Here is a 20,991-nt window from a genome sequence, read left to right as displayed (position 1 = left end):
TGTAGAGTCCAGCAGACACATGGAATGTGTTCATTTTTCTTAAAAGATATATTCTGTTTATTCATTGTATCTGAACATCTTTTTCAGGGAGAAGATGGTTTCCCAGGTTTCAAGGGTGACATGGGTCTCAAAGGAGACAGGGTACGTGCTATAGAGGGTTAAGCATGAGTGAATTAAAATCTACACATACAAAACAACAATATGTGTTTGAAATATCTGTACAGTATGAACTCAATACTTTTGATATTAAATATATAGTGACAGACACACAATGCAAATTTGTACAGCATAACATTAAAATCATGAGATTAGTTCATACCAACAACACTCATTTGTTCTCAAATGTATTTAGGGTGAAATTGGGCAGGGTGGTCCAAGAGGTGAAGATGGCCCTGAAGGCCCAAAAGGTCGCTCTGGTCCCAATGGTGACTCTGGCTCACCAGGTCTTGCTGGTGAAAAGGTGAGTTAATGGCCCACTTTACTAAATTACATAACATCAAGTAACATGTTTACACCAATGCCAAAGTTATAAGTAGTGCAATGATTTGTCTTTAGTGTTATGATTTTTGACTATGGGTTTTTAAGAAGATGTTTGTAACAGGGTGATGGTCCGAGCCTACCCCCATCCTCAATCACATCACCTTGCCAAGAACCCGTAGATATTTAAAACAGCAAAACAGTCACTGGTAGCGTTCACAGGTGTAAATGTTTATTTTGCATTGGATGCTTCACAAATTACAACAACAACAGATGCTCACCGACTAGCAGGTTGTAAATACACTGAATGGCATAGTAATCCTCTCTCCCTCATAAAGAAAGACACGGCATTATATAATCCCGTCTACTCCTAACAGGATTCGTTATTTAATGAACACCTGTGATGATTTTATTCCAAAATAAACTATTACTTAACATTTATACTTTAACAATAAATCATTCATGTATGTTACGTTAAACTTTTTTCTTCTCATATGTGTCTGTTTGTTTAACCTGCATGAGTACCATCTTTACAAACACAATCGTTAAACTATTATATTGTTTACTCATTATTATCATCATTGTCATTATTTTTTGTCATTAAATATTACCAGTAAAGACTGAATTAGCATTACCCCTTCTATGGGAAGATTACCAAACATACGGCTATAACAAACCCATGTTCCACATGTATAGCTACAGCAACTTCATTAAGGGAAGTGCCCTAATCTAAATACAGCAATACATCGTCATATATCAAACACACTTGATCAACAGCATGCACAATACATAATAAACCCACCTCTCTATAGCCAGTGGAATAACAATCATAATAATAATCACAATAACATGTAGTTCAGTATTACAGTGAGGGTCTCACCCTCACAGATTTTTAAAAGAAAGAATAGGTTGCGTTTGTTAAAACTGTTTCAAATGAGGCAGCGCTAGCAAGACACAAATAAATATATTGTTACGTAATGCACATTCAAAAATGTTGTTCATAATTTTTCAAAAGTTATGTCAGTATTGTGTAAATGCTGTCAAAATAATAATAGGCGTTATACTACCTAATTAGATTGATGGTTACATGAACAACATGAGCAATTAAATCAGCATGACCTATATCCACTGTATGCACAAGTTTGATCTACAGACAGATGAACAGTAGCCTTTATAAAACCCCAGATTCTGATCCTGGTGCTAAATGTCCAAACTAAGTTTCATTCGAGTAGATGCTAAATTGTAACTGTAACATGCAGACATACTGTTTGAAGGACTGCAGTCAACCTCTGTTTATCTCCATATTCTGAGACTGTCAATAACCTGTGCTAAAGAATGTCAGCAAGTTTCATCACATTTGAATAAGCAGCTCTCTAGATATATGTAAAAATATAAGATGTGACTTACAGACAGTTGGACAGTCTCCATATACCCTGAGATTATAATACAATAAATAATTAAAGCTGATCTCCAGATATCCTCTATGCAAAACTAAAGCTTCCCCTATACCCCCTGGGTATAATAAAGAACACATGTAACATTTCTAGTTATGAATATTATTTATTACAGTGAACTCATATTAATAATAATGTTTAATCCTAGGGAAAACTTGGTGTTCCAGGATTGCCCGGGTATCCAGGAAGACAAGGTCCAAAGGTATGTAAATATAAGGGCAGGTGAAGAAATGATGGCATGTACAGGCTTTGTTTTTCTTTATAGATCTTCTCCTTCACTGACCCTGAAAGACAAGTCTGGCTGTACACATTAACATTACAAGCCATGTTTCTTAAATGAATAATTCATTTAATCACAATGGATTTGTTATAAAACATCACAGCATAGAATGAAGTGGAAATGGGTTATTGTCTTTTTCATTTATGTAGATTGTGTCATAACGGGTGGCTCGGGCATGCTTCAGTCTTGTCTGCTAATAAGCTGGATGCAAAAGTCTCAGATCTTAAAGGCTTAGAATGCAAACTGAGATTAATTTCATCTTGGGTTTGTAACTCATCAGATCCCAGAAGCTAAGCAGGGCTGGGCCAGGTCAGGTCAGGGATCTCCAAGGTGGCTCAAGCATATGAAGTTGTGTTGGCGGTTGCCACATTTTGTAATTCCTTTTTTACAATTGAGCTAATATGCGAATACTAAAAATCATTGCAGAAGACTAGGGGTATAAATAATTAATTTAATCCAGCACAAACAGAAAAAAAAGGAACTGTAGAAAATGTAAAATGAAATATTGCATTTTTGTGGGTCATACCTGTACTAAGATGTTCCAATAAAAACAGGAAATTACTCTAGGATAATGGGGCTGTGAGGTTTATTCAAATAATCTCCCAAGCATTGTCATTCAGCCTCACAATCACTTCATTGAAATGAAGCACTCATTTGAAATCAATATTGATGGACATTCATGTTAATCCGCAATATGTAACTAAATTTAAGCATGTTATTTGCATAATATGGACAGCATCCCATACAAATTATGTTTTAATCTTCTTGTTTCATTTTAAGATGCTGGCATTTATTTTGATAAAGAGGACCCCAAAAGTATTGCTGCTAGTTTGATAGAGTTAAAGCTGCCTCTGATTTCTGACGCATGATCACACATTAGGAGTTATTGCCACTCACCAGTTTATTGAAGTCGTTAATCAAGACTGGGAGCCGCTGTTAGAAGAAAACATCACTAGTTACTTCTATTAATATTTACATACTGCAATAAAGTTTATATGTGTAGTGTCTTCTATTGAAAATGCTAAATGTAGTTTTAATGACTGTGTTAATGCTTCCAATGCTCCCAGGACTGAGAGTACAATGGTAAACTATTTTTAATTTTCTCCAGATTCATAAGCAGTTCATTGTCATGCAATCCATTTTCATTTAAGCAGACTCCTTAGACGCTGTGTCCTTTCTTACTGCACAAATGTCCTAAGTTTGTACTGGGGTTTATTAATCAGTAGGGTTAGCTTTGAGTAAATTTACTCCATTGTATTATTTCATCTTCACTCTAGCAGTAAAACCATGCCAAATATGATTTCCTTATTTTCAGAAATTGCCAAGTTCTAGATCTCAGGCCCATTCAGGTATATGGTATGCATCTCTCACCATTCTGTTTTCCTATCACTAGGGCTCCACTGGTTTCCCCGGATTTCCAGGAGCCAATGGAGAGAAAGGTGCCAGGGTAAGTTATTTTATTTATTACATTCACAGATACAGTATTACAGTAAAAAAAAAAAAGTACAATTTAACACACTTGATTAACATTCCATAATAAAATACAATAAGGATGTCTGACAAACCTGAATATTATTGCTAAAATCACTTACTTGTAATGACATTTTTAGATACCACACAGTGTCACCCAGTGGTCAATTGTTGCACTTACAGTGTTTTATAAATCAAAGCATCTCATAATATTATAATTGCTGCAAGGATCTTAATTCTGAAATTTTCTGTACACATATAATAAAAAGTAATACTCTTGTCATCGCTTCCTGAATTCATAAACAAATAACAGTTGTGGACAATGCCCCAGCAAAAAGTGCATTCTCCCATTCCAATCCACTAAGTTAACATTGAAGGAGTTAACAAAAGAACACACTGAGAAATTGTGCTGGTGCTTCAAAAATCAGTTTATTCTAAATCAGAGCTTCTCAGCATGAGATGGACTAGCTGAGAATGCAGCAAGTGCTGCTTTGTTGAGCTGGAACATGAGTCTGTCAGGAGTATGACATCTCTGAGTGCACAAACCTCCAGTGTATTATATGCAGGACAGGAAGGTGCTCTCTGCCCCATTATCAGGGGGTCCCGAGGGTGGTGAGGTTGATCGGCCTGTCAGACAATATGCTGGAAGCTTTGAAGACTTCGGGAAGCATGACTACAGATACAGTAGACTACTTAAATTCACTAGACCACTGTAATACACCACTTGTCTGTTCTAGTTAGGTATTAGGTGGATGTGTAATGAAATGGTTTTACAAAATTGAATCAATTTAGAATACAACATGTTCCAATACATGGTACACTAGAATACTGTAGCCAACAGGACAATTTATTGTGTTAAGAAATCTGTGTGTTTTGTATACACACCTACACCATATGAATTGTATTATGAAATAAGTAGTAATGACAGTCTGCAAATGTCTCAGATCTTTAATGTACCCAGTTTTTGGTGTTAAAGTTGACTATGTTCCAATATTTCTGAATATTTGTGATCCTTACTTGTTGAGTAAAACAAATAGTGTAGAGGCAATCAATGTGGATGTAGGCAACTGTTTCTGTCCCTCTAAATTGTATGTGTTCCTGCTTGTGCATTCACAACGCCAGCACTAACAAAAAGCAGCTTTACTTTTAGTCTGTAAAAGTACAAATTATCTTTATCCTTTTTGAAATGTTACCAGGTGAAATAAGTGGTTTTGTATAATTCATCATTTAAGGACACCGCTGGTATCTGTTGAGGCTTCATATTGTGTTATTTATTTGGGTTTGTTTTTTTTTTTTTAAAGGGTCTTGTAGGAAAATCAGGCCCAAGGGGGCAAAGAGGTCCAACGGTATGAAATTATTATATTATATTATATTATATTACAAATAAGGTGCTTGTTAAACATTTTTCAATCTCATGGCTGTGTTTTTTTACAATATGTTTAGGGTCCACGTGGTGGTCGTGGTGCCAGAGGTCCTACTGGAAAACCAGGTCCTAAGGTAAGCAGAATTTTGCCTGTTTAAAGCAATACCATTCTCCGATATCAAATGTATAGTGTTTATTTATTTATTTTTTTAATTAAAATGTAAGATAGCAAAACTGATTTTTTTTCCTTTTTTTTTCCTGAAGGGTACTTCAGGCAATGATGGTCCACCTGGGCCACCTGGAGAAAGAGTAAGTACAATGTCTTGAAAAAAAAACAAGTGAATATTTAAATAGTTTCTGTCAGAATATATGGTTAATTGATAAACAAAAAGAGTCTTGGTTACTACTGGTATATGCAACAGGTCTCCAGAGAAAAATATGGCTTGTTGACTGTATTATTGGTCTGTTTCTCAACAAAGCTTTCTTTTTTAGTATAGAAAATAATTTGGAAGTGGGCCGCTAAAATACATACAAACTAGACAACCTTAAAAATATCCACTCAATTTTTTTAACTCATTGCTTGAAAGGAAAACACTCATCATAAAAAGCCAAAGCAATGTCAACAAGTTGGTTATCCACACATGCTGCTCTTCCAAAAAGAGCCCAGGAATCTGGAATACTTTTTAAATAAGATGAATGAAGTCCATTATCATCAGGCAACACACACTGGTACGTGTTTGTAAATAAACAGCTGTTAGAGAAGAAATACCTTCCTATATCACATCATAACATGTCAAGATTCGCTGTTGGTTATAATAAGTAAAGTAACAAGTAACAGTAAGAAGTAAAGAATAATATCAACAATAACTCATTTTAGCCACAGCATCAGAATTATTTTCCCATGTTGTGGTTCTGATTATGAAATATATTTGCACCTGTCAATAAACTAAAGTTTAGGTACACTATGAATAAAACATCAGTTAAAACAAACTGTACAAGCCAAGATAATACAGACAAGTGAAGTTATATTTTAATTTTACTAGTGACTCAGCATTGAGGAAGGATTGCATACCGTACATGTTTATACACAGCCTAATTAAGTAATGGGTACAGCACCTCAGCACAACATTTTAAAAGCTTGTATCTGCATACAAAAACAGTCTTGTAAGTGTACCAGTTACTGCAGGAAGTCCATTGAAAACATGTTCAATGATTGCATTTCATTGTCAACATAAAACTCTTCTTCTGAAGCATCTATTGATTTCTTCAAATGCACAAAATATAAGCACCTTTTGCAAGTCATGCTTTCTTCTTCCACTTGCTTAAGTTTTACTGGAAGTCATGTCAATCCTGCTGAATCCAAACCATTTTGATTGAAGGGCAGCATGTTTTACAAACTTGCTGAATCTGCTTTTTTCAGTTACTTGTTAGCTGTGTCTGGTAACTCTAACTGTTGTAATATATTTCTAACAGCTCATTTTCTGTACTTTAGGGACCTCAAGGACCTCAGGGACCAGTCGGATTTCCTGGACCAAAGGGCCCCCCTGTAAGTAATCAATTGTTATAACCTTTGTCATACCTATTGGGAGAATGTGCTTTTTATAGCTTTCATAGCTACAACATAATGGTTGTACAAAGTCATTACAGGGAGAAGTAAGTAAAATGACATTCAAGTAATTATTGACATAATTGTTGAAGCTCTGGACTGAAAGAAGATTCTGTTGTCCTTGGACATGTTGCTTTAACCAGATTGAAACCACCAGACCCATCTTGTTTGGCTGTACAAGCTGACTCCATAGCTCGGTAATTTTCCAGTCCACATTTATCTTAGCAGCTACTGCAGGTTGGTGTACAAATTAGGGTTGCTTTTACACTTCAGACAAGTGATGTTTAACACTTTGACTGTGAGGAGCAGGTAATTCACTTGTCATGCAGACACAGGCATCAACACATGCATGTCAGCCTCTAGTAAAATAGGAGCATGTTTACAAGAGTGTGTGTGAAAGTGTAAAACATAGGCTATTGAATACTAATATAATTTGAATATGTTTGTTTTTTCTTGTTGTAGGGACCAGCTGGTAAGGATGGGCTGCCTGGTCACCCTGGACAGCGTGGAGAGACTGTAAGTACACCTATTCTTGTCCCTATCTCTGAGCTTTCCCACACCTGGCCAGTCAGTAGGTGGATAAGAGCTTTACAACTAATAAAACCGTGTCTTAAATTTCTGCACATGGAAATATGTGTCTTGTGGAATTAGTAAACATTCGACGCAGGTGTCAGACAACTTGCTATTTTTCCACACAATATGGCAATACCATTTCATTAGAATGATTTAGTAATCTGCATGGACTGTGGGAACAAAATATCTGTTAATCTAATCAAACAATATATTAATTGTTTCAAGGTGCACAGATGTCATAGTTACTCTATTTTTGCATAGCAATAGCAAGCTTGAACCAGTCCCAGCCAGGACAAATTAATGACAGATTAATCTATAGATCATGCCAACTGTTGGCACATGAAAGATTACAAATGAAAAATGAGGGCTAAGAAATTGAATCACACAGTGCTCCCATGCCGGTTGAGGTATGACAGGGCATGTTTTACGGTAATGTTTCATGATGCCGTGACATGTCTATTTATGAAATAGGAAGCTCTGGGTACCCAGCAATACCTAACCATGCTAATGTAGCAGATTGTGTATGCCACTTTTGTACAGACTGATAGTAAATTCCAAAGCTGCAGAAAATAAAAATGTTTTCTAAATGTAGATGTTATAAATCAATGTTATAAGCCTTCCCCAGTGTTATTGAATAGTACAAGGTGGGAGGATTTTCAGGATGCTGTTTTCTAAATTCATGCAAGGTTTAATCTTCAGGAGGGAGAAGCTGACCATTGTTTAAATGTGTTGTGTGCTGAGATATTGGATAATGTAGACAATAGGCATTAATGTCTATTTTCAACAGGGTCATTTAGCAACAAGAATATTTAGCTCCTTGACACGTTCACAATATTGATTTAAATATTCCCAGAAGCAATAAAACTAATAAAAACCAGAGAAAGTGTTGACAGCTATCATGGTTTTCTAAATAACTTGTTCCTAAGTAATTCAAAATAAACTTGGTTTCATCTTCTTAATTATATTCTAATCATTTATCCAAAGCATTATTCATTAAATGTCAATGATATTTGATTTATTTAATTAATTTAGTCAAGGACATGAGCTCAAGTAATTGATCTCAGCCTCAACATATTAACAAGTGACCTCAATGAAAACTACAACCATAATGATAAACTAGGTATAACCACACCAGGTTAAAAAAAACAAAAAACAATATGTGTATATTTTCCACGCAAAAATATAAAAAAATACATTATGACAATAAATGTATTAAATAATGTTTATCTCATACACTGCCAGTTTTCTGCCACGTTTTTTTTTTTCTTGCCATTTACAGATGGTCTCCTAATCTGTAGTTTACTGCAAATTGTTTTATGATAATTATGATAATTGTTTTTTTGTTTTTTTTGTAATCACAGCTCTCTCTCTTTCTCACTGAACAATGCATTATATTTTTCAAGTCAGTTACAGAATAAAGCAGGATTGTATTTTCAGTAGATGAGTCAATAATCAAGATGTTCTTGTTTTATTTTCCCAGGGTTTCCAAGGAAAGACTGGTCCCCCAGGCCCTGGCGGTGTGGTTGGTCCACAGGTAAGCCAGTCTAGGAGGGGTATAAATACGTTTGCACTTTAAGACTGCTTTGATCATTAAATTACAGCCAAATGTCTCTTCATCTTAAAGTTGATTTGCACAATCAGCATGAAGCGCTATTACAGGCGATAAGGTGCTGTTTTAGCCCTGGTCATTGCAGACTTAAAACATTAACGACTTTCTAGAAATTGTGCAAGACAAAATATCTAAAGTATTTGGCACAGAGAAAATAATTTTATTCCCAGCAGTGTGAACTGAGACATGCTTAATATGCAGACCTGTAGATCTCTATTACCTTTGCATTATTTCAGCATGTTTCGAAAGAGGATTAATCATGTTTGTTGTGTTTACAAATACTATATATTTAGACAGTCAAAGCAGCGTTCAGATTAACTGGCTAAAATGAAGAGAAGAAAACAAACAATTCATCTGGCTGGTTCAAAGAAGCAGCGGATTCACTTTCTAAAGGGAGAGTTCAATAAAAACCATGTTGTTTTATTTATTTATTGAATTATTAGCTGTTTCGTAAGACACTGCTTTGTTGTCTAGGCTTGGGATGAACTGCAGTTTATTTTACTGTTGGGATTCCGTTCATGTGATTCGTATAATAATATTGTGTTTTTCTCTGCTTCTATTCTTTCAAGTACCCGTATTAAATTGTGTATTGAATGCTCTTTTTATAAATATACCCTCACTGACCCCTCTCGTTTCAAGCTAAAGTTAATCCCTGTTGGCATTTTGGGTCAGTGTTCAGTGTGCCATTAACGAGAATAAACTGGAAAAGTCATATCTGAATCTAAAGACAAGCATTTTAGGTATTAAGTAAAAAGTAGACATGTAAATAATAAACCTCTTTATCAACTTTTAAAATTCAGAAGCCTGTTTCTTTGACTTATCACTGAATGGCGTATCTTGTAGGGGCCTACTGGTGAGACCGGCCCCATTGGTGAGAGGGGTCACCCTGGCCCCCCTGGTCCTCCAGGTGAGCAGGGTCTACCAGGAGCTGCTGGAAAAGAAGGCGCTAAGGTAAGATACTCCAAATATGAATGATTTATAATATTTTAAATGAAACAGGATCAACTTGAGCTGATTTCCGTTTGATTTTTCATTTAAAATCATGATAGGTGAGCCTTATATAGTGCTGAAGCTCCAGCATCAGAACTGACCTTCATTGCCTGTTTAATTTATTCTAAAAATAACTTTATTTATTGATTATTTGAAGTTATTGCCAGATGAAGCTTTCAGCATGAGTCAGATATTTGCATATTGCAGAAATGCTTTCTCTTATCAGGTGTGCTTAGGTTTGCCCTGGTGCCCAAGTAAAATCAGTCACTCAAAATGTTAACTTGTACATACAGTACAACACACTGTACTTATTTCCCTCAACACACACCGAATTCACCAAAACTCTTACTTCCTGACCCACCACTAACTGTAACAAAGACAGGCACATGACACTAATTACAAACACTAAAAAAAATATTTAACTTAAACGATCCCTAGGTGTACCCAGGTGATTCCCATTGATCCCTGAAGGATTCTGGGACATGTATTCTTTTAGCCCTACAGCCATGACACCTCTCCTGTGCACTACAAGATTTCCACACAACCCGTGAACACACACTAAATATACAGTCAGGGCTCTGCCATTTTCAGTGATGATTAGATAGAAATGCTTTGGAATGGTTCCTCCTATACAATCCGTATCTGATGTTGATTATTAATGTTCCATCCTTGTGCTTTATTATTCCTAACAGGGAGACCCAGGTCCCCAGGGCACTTCCGGCAAAGACGGGCCTTCTGGACTGCGAGGATTTCCTGGTGAAAGAGGTCTGCCTGGTGCCACGGTAAGAGAAACGGGCAACTCCCAGAAGTACTCACTGCTGCCCTCCATACTTAATGGTTCTCAGCATCCTAAAAAATACTTAGGACCATGGCGTCCAATTTTCATATTATGTGATTGAACCAAGAACCAATATTTAATGATATGTTGTGTTGGTTATTTATTTAATTATAGGGTACAATAAGATGCTGTGTACCTGCTAGTATTAGTACCGTTTGATGACAGACCAACTTGAAAGCTCATTCCAGTGTTCTTGCCGTCCCATCTTCTGTGATCCATGGGACACCTCGGCATCACGCTGAGTTTAAGAGATGCATGTCTGTTTCAGGATCAGCAACCTCCCTTGTTTCTGTGCTGGAATGAAAGAGAATGTTGCACTAGATCATCATTCATGAGCCAGTGTTAATTCTGTACTGCCCCCAATATTCTTAACTTAACATTCTAAACAGGAAACAAATGTAGATACATAATTTTGCTTTCTTGTTGAAAGGACGTATTAGTAACTTGTCGGGCTTTCTTCCCGCAATAAACAAGATAATAACTGCCACTGATGAAAATGCATTTTAAGATCCTTACAAAATTAATATAGTATTCTGATAGGTGTCATATTTCTAACACATGCAGATTTAGATACAGTAGCATAATATGAAGCTAATGTGGTTGTGTTGCTACCCCTCTGCAGCTTGATTGAAAAGGTCTGTTTTTTTAATTACAGGGTCCAGCTGGTTTAAAGGGAGGAGAAGGCCCACAGGGTCCCTCAGGCCCAATTGTAAGTATTTTATTGCTATGGTTACGGTTATGGTTTTATTGCTGTGCTATGTCCCCTTGTATGAAAAAGTGTGTCGTAGTAAATTATTCCCATTCAGAAATATAGGACCTGTTTAAACATTAAAATGAATGTGAACATATCTTCTTACACAAAAGATGGCTTTATTTTTTACTGTGCTAGCTTGTATGATATAGGTGTTCTTTATGTATCAGTATATACTATTATCCAAAATACAGAAATGGCTGCATTAATCAATGGTTTTCTTTTTGCTCTGTTACATTTGGGACTTGAGTAAGACGCTGCTTTAACGATGAGCTTAATCCTTCTGTAATAATATAAGATATTCTCAGCAGTCTCTCAAGCCCATGTGCATTATGTATATAGAAATGATTGGTTAGGTAACATGACATGCAGGGAATTAAATGCACTTTTTTTGTGCAGTGAATTGTAGCTGACTACAATTAAGAAATTATAGAATATTTTCTATGGGCGTCTGCAGTCAGCAATAGCATATGTAAACACTAGAGGGCAGTTTGTACCTTTTAAGACATTGTAAAGGAGCCCCTAACATTATACTGCAATACAGGATGAACAGGTATCTTGGTAGTATTCACTGTCTCCTGACAGGTTGCCTCCTGTTGCTGTCCAGCAATATTTAAGGAGAGAACCACACAGTTGCTATGTCTGAAAGATGTATTAGGGGAATATGACAGCGGGTGCTTAAGCCACAAGTATTTAATATAATTTAAATGTATACCAGTTTACCTAATATATTGAGTGTTTATGGAATTAAATATAATTAAAAATATGTTTACCAGTATATAGTTGGGTGACATTGGGAAATATGGGACAACACTTAATTCAGTATCGTATAATTGGTTCTCTAATCATGTATTTTAATTTTGGAGATATAGCTGAAGTAGACATTGCATTACTGGTTCTTTCAATACAGATGTTGAATAGGAACACATGTTTTTATGCTGAAATAAATAAATAATAAATAATAATATGTAATATACCACGAAGGTGACAGTGTTCAGTCAGATATTTTTTATTTTTTATTTTCCATAATTTATTTTCCATTCCATCACTGGAAATAAATCTAAAAGATATTTACATGCTCACCTACAAAAAGAACATGATGCAATCAGTTCACAGTGTACTGCATGGAACACGTGTTCCCTTTTTCCTCAAGCACAAATTATTACAAATAATTGCAGTAAAACTGCAACTGTAACTGTGCAACAGTGGAACTGTAACTGCTAAAATAAAAACAAAAAAAAAACAAACATATTCAACATATTTAATGAAGAAGGTTGATCTGAAGGAACAGTGTACTGAATAAAAGGACGAATGTATTGTTCATATTAGATAGTGTGTGATAATTGATTTAGATCAGCGATTCTCAAATTTTTGGGCCAATCTGGGGTACTTGGAGAACAACAAAGAAGGCTTTCTACAGTTACAGTATTTATCGTTCTTATATGGCCCTCAATTTTAAGAAACAGCAAACTTCTATCATAAGCATTTGCTGTCTCTTAGTTTTAAAACTATGGTTCACAACACAGTGGAATGATCACAGTACTACCATGCAATAATAGTAGGGCAGTATTGCCACGTGTGAAATCTTTAATAAAGCCAAAACGAAAATGCTTTTATTTGCTTCGAAATCATTTCAAACTGGTTAATAGACTAGCAACCACTGGCAAAATCAGCTCAGTTTTATACTGCGCGATGCCTGCATTAATAGTCGTACCTTACTTAATTAAACCCTTCTAAAATAAGAACACAAAAATGCTTAACATAAAAAAGAACAGTCCTACTACAGCAGCAGGCAGTTTACACTGCCTCTGGGTTTCTGATCATATCATCAATTCCACATTTTTTAAATCCATTGATGGAAATGTCCAGTCTACTTTTAATGTTTTGAAGTACATTGGTTTCATCACTGCCATTCTCATATCCACTTTGATATCTGACACATTATTTCTCTTGTCCATAGCTTCTTTAATCTGTTCTGTATACCAGTCTGACAGAGGGTAATGTGTGCAAACCTCTGATCAGTGGAAGTGTTATTGGCGATCCAATCAAAATAGCCAGTAAAGCCCAAATAAAGTATCCTCCCATTACATGGTATAGCCTAGGTTAACATGTGTGCTGTAATTAAAAAATAATAATAATAATAATAATAATAATAATAATAATAATAATAATAATAATAATAATAATAATAATAATAATAATAAATAAAAAAATAATAAAACCCTGAACCTTTTTCACAGGTTATTCCATAAACAACATTGATATTTTTACAGTAGGTATTAGTTTTTAGTGGATATGTGTTGTTCTTATGTTTATTTATTTATTTTTTTTTACTTTAGTCCATGTATTTACACACTTTACATGTACCAGTGCAAGTATTTGTACAACCTGTTCTGTGAATTATTCTTTTATGTTTACTGTGAACTAAAATATCACCTAAATTAGCTTCTCTTGAATGCTGCATCAATTTTTTGGAATTATGTAGAATCTGCAAGTGTTTCCAAACTATCTTAGAAATAGTAGGCAATAGCTTTATTATTACTAATAAAGTCATTACTAATGGCACTGCTTTGACCTTTTCATCTCTTTTTAGTTTATCCACTTTTTTAACTCTTTCTCTATAATTCTTTGTATCCTCTTTTTTAAAGATTTGTTTTTAATACATTTCGTTGTTTTACATTGTCACTTTCTTTTGAGCATATTCTTCACATTCTTATTCCTAGACCCTTTGGGATTGCCCTTTTAGTGTGTACTGGATGGCAGAGGACATGTGTAAATACCGATGTATGTCAGTAGGTTTACAGAAGAGGTCATATATGTTGGTGTGTGCAGTTTTAAAACCCTGCACATAAAGGAAACAAACAAAAAAAAGAAACGGTTACTTTTATTATGATCAATAATGCACTGATGATCAACAAAAGATCAAGACGTGCTTTAAAGAAATGCACTCCAGGCAGATAGAATGAAGTGTACACTAGGACATGCATTAGAAAATAAATCCTTCATGCTGTTATAATTGTTAGCTGTTCATATTTCCTGAAATGGAAATTCATTTTAATTATACCACTTAACTGCAGTGGTTATCAAAGTCATCCAGCACTTTTAAACATGTCCTGTTGTATTCAAATTCAAAAATAGTCCTTAAAGAGACTGGCCAAAGGAGCTCTATCTGGGAAAGAGGACGTGTCCCACTCTGTTAACTCTTAACAGCTGCAGACACAGGTGTTGATAGAAGAGGCAACCCCTCAGAACATGTTATATACAAACCTGAATGACTGCAAGAGCTGTCACAAACTCTTTGAGAACCTCTTTGATTGCTGTCTGAATGTGCAATTCGGAGTTGATTTATCAGTTGTTACTGTGGTTGAAAGCAAAACATGTCAATAAGGGGAAAGGGGTTAATTGAAATATAGCATTAGGTAACTCGCTGCGCCATTGCAGATTCTGTTCTCATTTAAAAAGTGTGCAGAACTTGTTTTCGGGAATAGCGACAGGTGTTGAGGGTAAGCAAGGTAACTCAGAAATCATACAGCCAAAGCATGATTCGTGTAAGGGAAGTTGATGATTAGGTCAACGTTGAGGTGTCATTGGTCGAGCTGAAGTTAACAATGATTAGTTTAGCCACAAACAACAGGTAGAGGTGTGACCTGAATGACTTGTTGATCAGAAATGACAAAGCCATGGTAACAGAAAACACAGGCCTAGTTCTGTACAAGGAAATACACGCCTAAGTTAATGCAGCTTCATTTATTTTGCTGAAGCAGGTGAAAAAAGCAGGTGATTTAAGTTTGATGGGTCCAATGGAGAACTCAATTTTTAGAAGTAAATATAGTGCTTTTTGGTTTTTTGGTGACCCTTTATACAGTGGAACAGTGTTAAAGATGTTGTGGTCATAATAAATCAATTTTAGCCCATAGATCCATTCCACTATCCATTGACTTCTCATTACAAGGCACAATACCAATACAGCATTATCAAACAGGGGAGCACTGTATATGTTAATGGAATATACTTACTATATTAATAACTATCAAACAAACATTAGCTGCTATAAAAGCTAATGTGCTTTTGACTGTAGAAAGCGTTCTGCACTCATGAGTCATCCGAATAGAGAAACATTTACTTACAGAAGCTGAAGAAAACATTTGTTTGTGAAAGGAAATGTGAAACATCGAGTAAAGGTCTTGCAGAGTCAACTTGACATTAGTGACCTTTTATAATTAGGGAGCTCTGTTTCTCACAAAAACATTAATAGAAATGGAGAAAACTTTAAATCTCTATGAACCTAGTTACTAATAGAAAATCCAGTGATTCTATTATTTACTATTACACTTTGCCCTGTCTAGACATTATTACGCTGAGATTTTTAGGTAGAATCATCATTAGTAGCAATAATTCATAACTGATTTAAAAATGTGATCGTTAGATATATCTTAAATTAAATGACATTAAGCTTATGTTGCTGATACATGAACTAGTTTATGTGATTCTGATGTCCTCACTTTTCCAGGGGTCTCCAGGAGAGCGTGGTGCCGCTGGCCCAGGAGGTCCGATCGGTCTTCCTGGTCGCCCAGGTCCCCAAGGCCCACCTGGCCCGGCAGGAGAGAAGGGTGGCCCAGTAAGTCCACTCAGACTTTCTCATTGAAAATCAATGCCAGGGCACATAGTGGCTGGTGCCATTGTCCCTGACCGAACATGAGCACAAAAATTTACAACTTATATTCACAAGCGCTGAAGAAAAAAAAAAAAAAAAAAAACTTGTTACAATATAGAAGTTACTACTTTTATTCATGCAAGATTATGAGCTCTCCGCACTTCAGTAACTACTTCTAATTTAAAATTAGAACACATCTCACATTTAATTTAATCAAAATTGCATATGTTTATTTTAAATCAGATATTAATGTTTAAACACTTTGTTTTTATGGGTTTTTTTTTTCTTTCTTTCAACAATTATGAAATTGGAGTTACTGTATAAATACAACTTGATTTTGCACAGTATTTTATTGCAAGTCCACTTTAGGTCAAAAAACAGAATCATTAATGAGTACACATTTTTTGCCCTGCGCCAATGGATACCTTGCAGTAAATGCTGCGGTATTATTGACGTCTGTGTCATATGTTAATTTAAGTATTTAGGGTTTATTTTGTGCTGTGTATTAAGACAATATATGACAAGATGATTTTAAGTACTGTAACATATAATATAATTGAAATGTGTTTAATCATGGGATACCTGTTTCTCTTAAAAAGTGAACTACATCCTAGAACAGCTGTAAAATCTTTAATATTGGAAACAATACTATGCTCCTTTTCAACTCACCTGGATGTTTTCAGACATTTTCTACCTCCCCTTTTAATATATAGGGTCAGCAGTCAAATCAATAACAGTTAACTCCAGTGTACCCAGTAGATCTGACTGATTCTATAGCTGAATACAGAATGACAATGCACTGTGATTGTTATTGTATAGGTACACTGTGGAGCCCCAGACCGACTCTTACCCTTTCTATTTCTCCTCTGCAGGGTGAGAAAGGTCCCCAAGGCCCAGCTGGCCGAGATGGCATCCAGGGTCCAGTTGGTCTTCCAGGGCCTGCTGGTCCTCAAGGCCCCCCAGGAGAAGATGGCGACAAGGTAAGTCAAGAGAGCTTATTAAATAGAAATTTTGCATTACACTGTGATTCAGTTTTATCTTGTTTCTCAGTAAAGAACCTTTGTTAAAATCTAGATTAATATCAGTCACATGCATACACATGCCAGCTGTCTTACAAATCAATTATTTACCATTAGAACCAAATGCTGCATTAAATCAGATCTGTCCGTCATGTGTTTCTAGGTATCATTTAAATTACCCATTAATACCCAGTTTGTTTATGTTCAAAGTATACAGAGAATCAACAAACATGAACTCTTAATAGTGACTGTACTGTGTATACATTTGTGTCTTGAACTAATGTGTAAGGTACGATAACAGAGTTTATGCAAACAGCAAGTACAGTATACCATATTGTTTCGTAGTTTACTTATCATCGCAAAACTGTAAGGAAGCCAAATATATCTTTCTTTATATAAAAATCAGCACAAGAGATTTCAAAGCCAGGTCATATCCTGCATTGCAGCCTACCAGTCAATACCAGTATTAATCACTCAAAGAAAGCCAAGTAATCAATTGAGGAATACCCCCAGGCATTCACGCTGGAAACAGCAGCATAAAACTGACAGCATAATCATGTTAAAGGTGACATTTAAAGATACTGGGAGGATTGACTGGAGATAAATGAAAGGCAGGCAACTCTAAAAAGAGGACATACATGTTTATTTATTTTTTTACAGGGGGAAATTGGTGAACCAGGTCAAAAGGGAAGCAAAGCTGCTAAGGGTGAACAAGTAAGTTCTAATGCATTCTTGGCCTTTACATAACATTTGATTATTTTATTGACCGAATAACCTTGTATGAAATCAGTCATTGTAAAACTGTTAATATAAAAATGCAATAAGCTCACGTTCAGGCAAACGGTTCTGTGTTGCTGAACAGCTTTTTTGAAGAACAACACTGAGATGCAACCAGCTCAGTGGTAAGACACTGAATATTTATAAAGAATCAAGAGCAATGTAGATACAAGTTTCAAGCCCCCAAGTACTGTGTTATTCATAGAGCTAAAGTCTCTTAATACATTATGTGTGCTTTGTTTCCAGGGTCCTCCTGGTCCAGCAGGTCTTCAAGGTCCTGTCGGTGCTCCTGGCCCTGCTGTAAGTAATGGTTGTGTTTTATTGCCTTCATTACTCAAGACCCATTTGTCTCTGAATTTCCCTATTTACCTAATTAAAGAGTGTAAGTCACACACTACTAAGCTGCAAATAATTATACTAGCTAATGAGATGTGTTTGCTGTGGGTTGTCAAAAAGTAATTCTGTAATACCATTACCTCCTGACACAAAACAGTTTCATCTCATATTTGATCATTTTCACATTCTAAATTTGGTTTAATGTGGACAATGCATTATGGAAACTGACAAGGCACTTATGTCTGTATCAATAGCATTCAGCTTTCAAGATATACACTTGCCCTTTAGTATACTGGTTGAGTATTAATGCAGAATTAAAGTCACAAGGTCATTCATCTCTACACTGTACTTGACAATCAGACACTAGTCTCAAGATGTTATCTTCCCATTGCTATTTTCATTTGCCTTTGTCCCCTTAGACAGCATGACTGATTACTACCTACATGACAGAAATTGATAGGCAGCATTAACTGTTTCTTGATCCTTATCTTGTTTGTAAAGCAGTAACCTGGTTTCCAGTTGACTGCTATGGTAATGTACAGTGCAATCCTCTAATTTGTAAAAAAAATGTTTCAATCCATTCTCACCCAAGTGAATTCGTAAAAGAACAGCATTTATTTTCTTTGTGCAGTGGTGCACACCCACATATATTACTATGAGCGGAACCATCTCAAAAATGAAAATAGAGATTACAAAGATTGTTATGTATTCAGTTGTCAATGACAATATAATCAGCTTCCAGCAAGTGAATGCAGCTGAAGTACCAATGCTTTTGGGATGTGAATTATTTTCAGAGAAGTACAAGCCGCTGTTGGCACATTTCCATGCTTGATCGGACCATGTATCCTCTGTTGGTTGATTGTTCATGAACATGACATTACAAAACAACCTTTATTGTACGGACATTACAATATCCTGTTTCACTCCATGAATGACTTACCACTGTCAATGGACAACCACGCCTAGACATGTCTAAGACCATGTATTGCCCATGAACTGACCAAATTAAGGTTTGTTTAGTATATGGTCAGGACTTGTAAGAACATGCCTAGGTTAATCTCACAATGTCTGCCACTTCAGCAAAGATCTCTGGTCCTTCAAACAAGTACTAAATCTTTATTACCGTACAATGCCTAGACACATCTACTGCTACGTCTGTTTATCAAGCCTAGGTTAATGTAAAGTGTGTATCTTCTAGGGAGGCGATGGAGAGCCAGGCCCCAGGGGTCAGCAGGGAATGTTTGGCCAGAAAGGTGATGAAGGTTCTCGTGGTTTCCCTGGCCTTCCTGGTCCAATTGGTCTTCAGGTATGTCACCAACTTCATGTTTTACAATAATAATGTCATAATTACCCTTGAGAGTTGTACATTTCATTCTTCTAAGTCTTCTTGAATGTGAAGCTACTGAACAAATTATGAGTAGCTCCTGAGAACATTTATTATAGCTCCTAACTATTCCTAGTTGAAGTGTTTACTCTGTTTGGTTTCATATTAATATCAACAAATATTGGTAACCGTAGCATCAAGAGATCATCTTCATAGCACTGAGTCAATAAGCATAGTATGTCAGCAACTTTTGCAACCTGATTTAGGTCACTAATGGCATGGATTTCAAAGGGATCTAAATCAGAATGCATCTAATTCAGAATGCAACTCTGAGTATTTTACCCCTTTTAAAAATCATGCTGTATTCAAAAGTAGATCAACATCATCATAATGGGTTGCTAGCCAAGCAAAATAAAAAAAAGTCATTAATAATGGGATGAGATTATAGTATTGTATGGATGTGCTGGAACAGAACACTTAAGCTAGCCTGTGGCTGTTAATGTTTTTATTCCGTCTCTTACAACCACAGCATGCCCTTGAAAATCACTCTCCACAGCTCAACTGCATTTTCCAATATATTTATGCCACCATGCATCACTATCATGTGTTGCGTATGCTGTATAAATCCTTAGATATAAAAGAGATGAATGTTCAGAAAAGGAGTATCCACCCCCTTTTAGAAAGAATTCCACAATTGTACAAATGTATTAAGGGCAGAAGTGCATTACGCCTCATTAGGAGCCTTTACACCTCATTAAGCAACAAGAGGTATAACATTATAAAATAAATGTACGGTGCAGAGCTCTGTTATTTTGATGACGCATCATGTTTATCTTATTGCAGAAAAGAGGCCATTTGAACGCACAAAAACCTAATGCAAATGTTGGAATGAAATTAACAAACTAATTTATGTCACTTTTATTGTGCATTCCTTTTTAATGTTCTTGCATTTGTTATTTTAATAATACATTAGCATAGAGGAGATCAGTAAGTCGGCTGATATAATTGACTTTTAATTTGGCACAATTCACTTTATTCTAACTTATTAATTGCATTGGCTAGCCTTTCCTTATAGGCAGAATACCATTAAACACTGATTATTCCTGGTAAATACTAGTTTCTATAATGAGGTTTGACAGAAGGAGGCTAAAGGTTTTGCCTGATTCCATGCCTGGGGAATGTGTAAAATGAAGCTACTGGGACCTGTCTATTTGAGAATGTGTGTAGGGTGAAGGGAGGGTAAATATCAGACAAAATGAGGGCTATAGCATCTACTTCTCTCCTCAAGGGAAAACCTTCTGCTTAGGTCAACGTTGGGGTAGTAATAGTGAAGGTTTAACACTGTGAACCTGACACGAAATTGCCAGCCGCCATTCATCTTTTACCTCTTACAAATTTATGTAGCAAAGTTGCTTAATAGCAAACATGTACGGTTTTATGATAGTATAGGTAGCATTATCAGAAATGGCT

The 20,991-nt window shown here is 35.8% G+C and overlaps 1 protein-coding gene across 5 annotated transcripts in view; it reads left to right on the top strand.

Annotated features, from left to right (window-relative positions):
* The window catches only part of LOC121330671 (collagen alpha-1(XI) chain-like), an 84,516-nt gene that overhangs the window by 41,063 nt on the left and 22,462 nt on the right, over positions 1 to 20,991 (top strand). For all 5 annotated transcript variants that reach the window (XM_041277364.1, XM_041277365.1, XM_041277366.1 and 2 more), the window contains 18 exons: positions 88 to 141; positions 353 to 460; positions 2,080 to 2,133; positions 3,605 to 3,658; positions 4,983 to 5,027; positions 5,125 to 5,178; positions 5,309 to 5,353; positions 6,537 to 6,590; positions 7,113 to 7,166; positions 8,704 to 8,757; positions 9,676 to 9,783; positions 10,515 to 10,604; positions 11,316 to 11,369; positions 15,922 to 16,029; positions 16,938 to 17,045; positions 17,745 to 17,798; positions 18,108 to 18,161; positions 19,396 to 19,503. In XM_041277364.1, coding sequence (XP_041133298.1) covers positions 88 to 141; positions 353 to 460; positions 2,080 to 2,133; positions 3,605 to 3,658; positions 4,983 to 5,027; positions 5,125 to 5,178; positions 5,309 to 5,353; positions 6,537 to 6,590; positions 7,113 to 7,166; positions 8,704 to 8,757; positions 9,676 to 9,783; positions 10,515 to 10,604; positions 11,316 to 11,369; positions 15,922 to 16,029; positions 16,938 to 17,045; positions 17,745 to 17,798; positions 18,108 to 18,161; positions 19,396 to 19,503 — 1,260 coding nt within the window. The remainder of the gene's footprint in view (positions 1 to 87; positions 142 to 352; positions 461 to 2,079; positions 2,134 to 3,604; positions 3,659 to 4,982; positions 5,028 to 5,124; positions 5,179 to 5,308; positions 5,354 to 6,536; positions 6,591 to 7,112; positions 7,167 to 8,703; positions 8,758 to 9,675; positions 9,784 to 10,514; positions 10,605 to 11,315; positions 11,370 to 15,921; positions 16,030 to 16,937; positions 17,046 to 17,744; positions 17,799 to 18,107; positions 18,162 to 19,395; positions 19,504 to 20,991) is intronic.

The sequence above is a fragment of the Polyodon spathula genome, chromosome 18, assembly GCF_017654505.1.
Source record: "Polyodon spathula isolate WHYD16114869_AA chromosome 18, ASM1765450v1, whole genome shotgun sequence".
Classification (NCBI taxonomy): Eukaryota; Metazoa; Chordata; class Actinopteri; order Acipenseriformes; family Polyodontidae; genus Polyodon; species Polyodon spathula.
The sequence above is the reverse complement of the archived record's forward strand: the minus strand, read 5'-3'. Positions and strand labels throughout refer to the sequence as shown.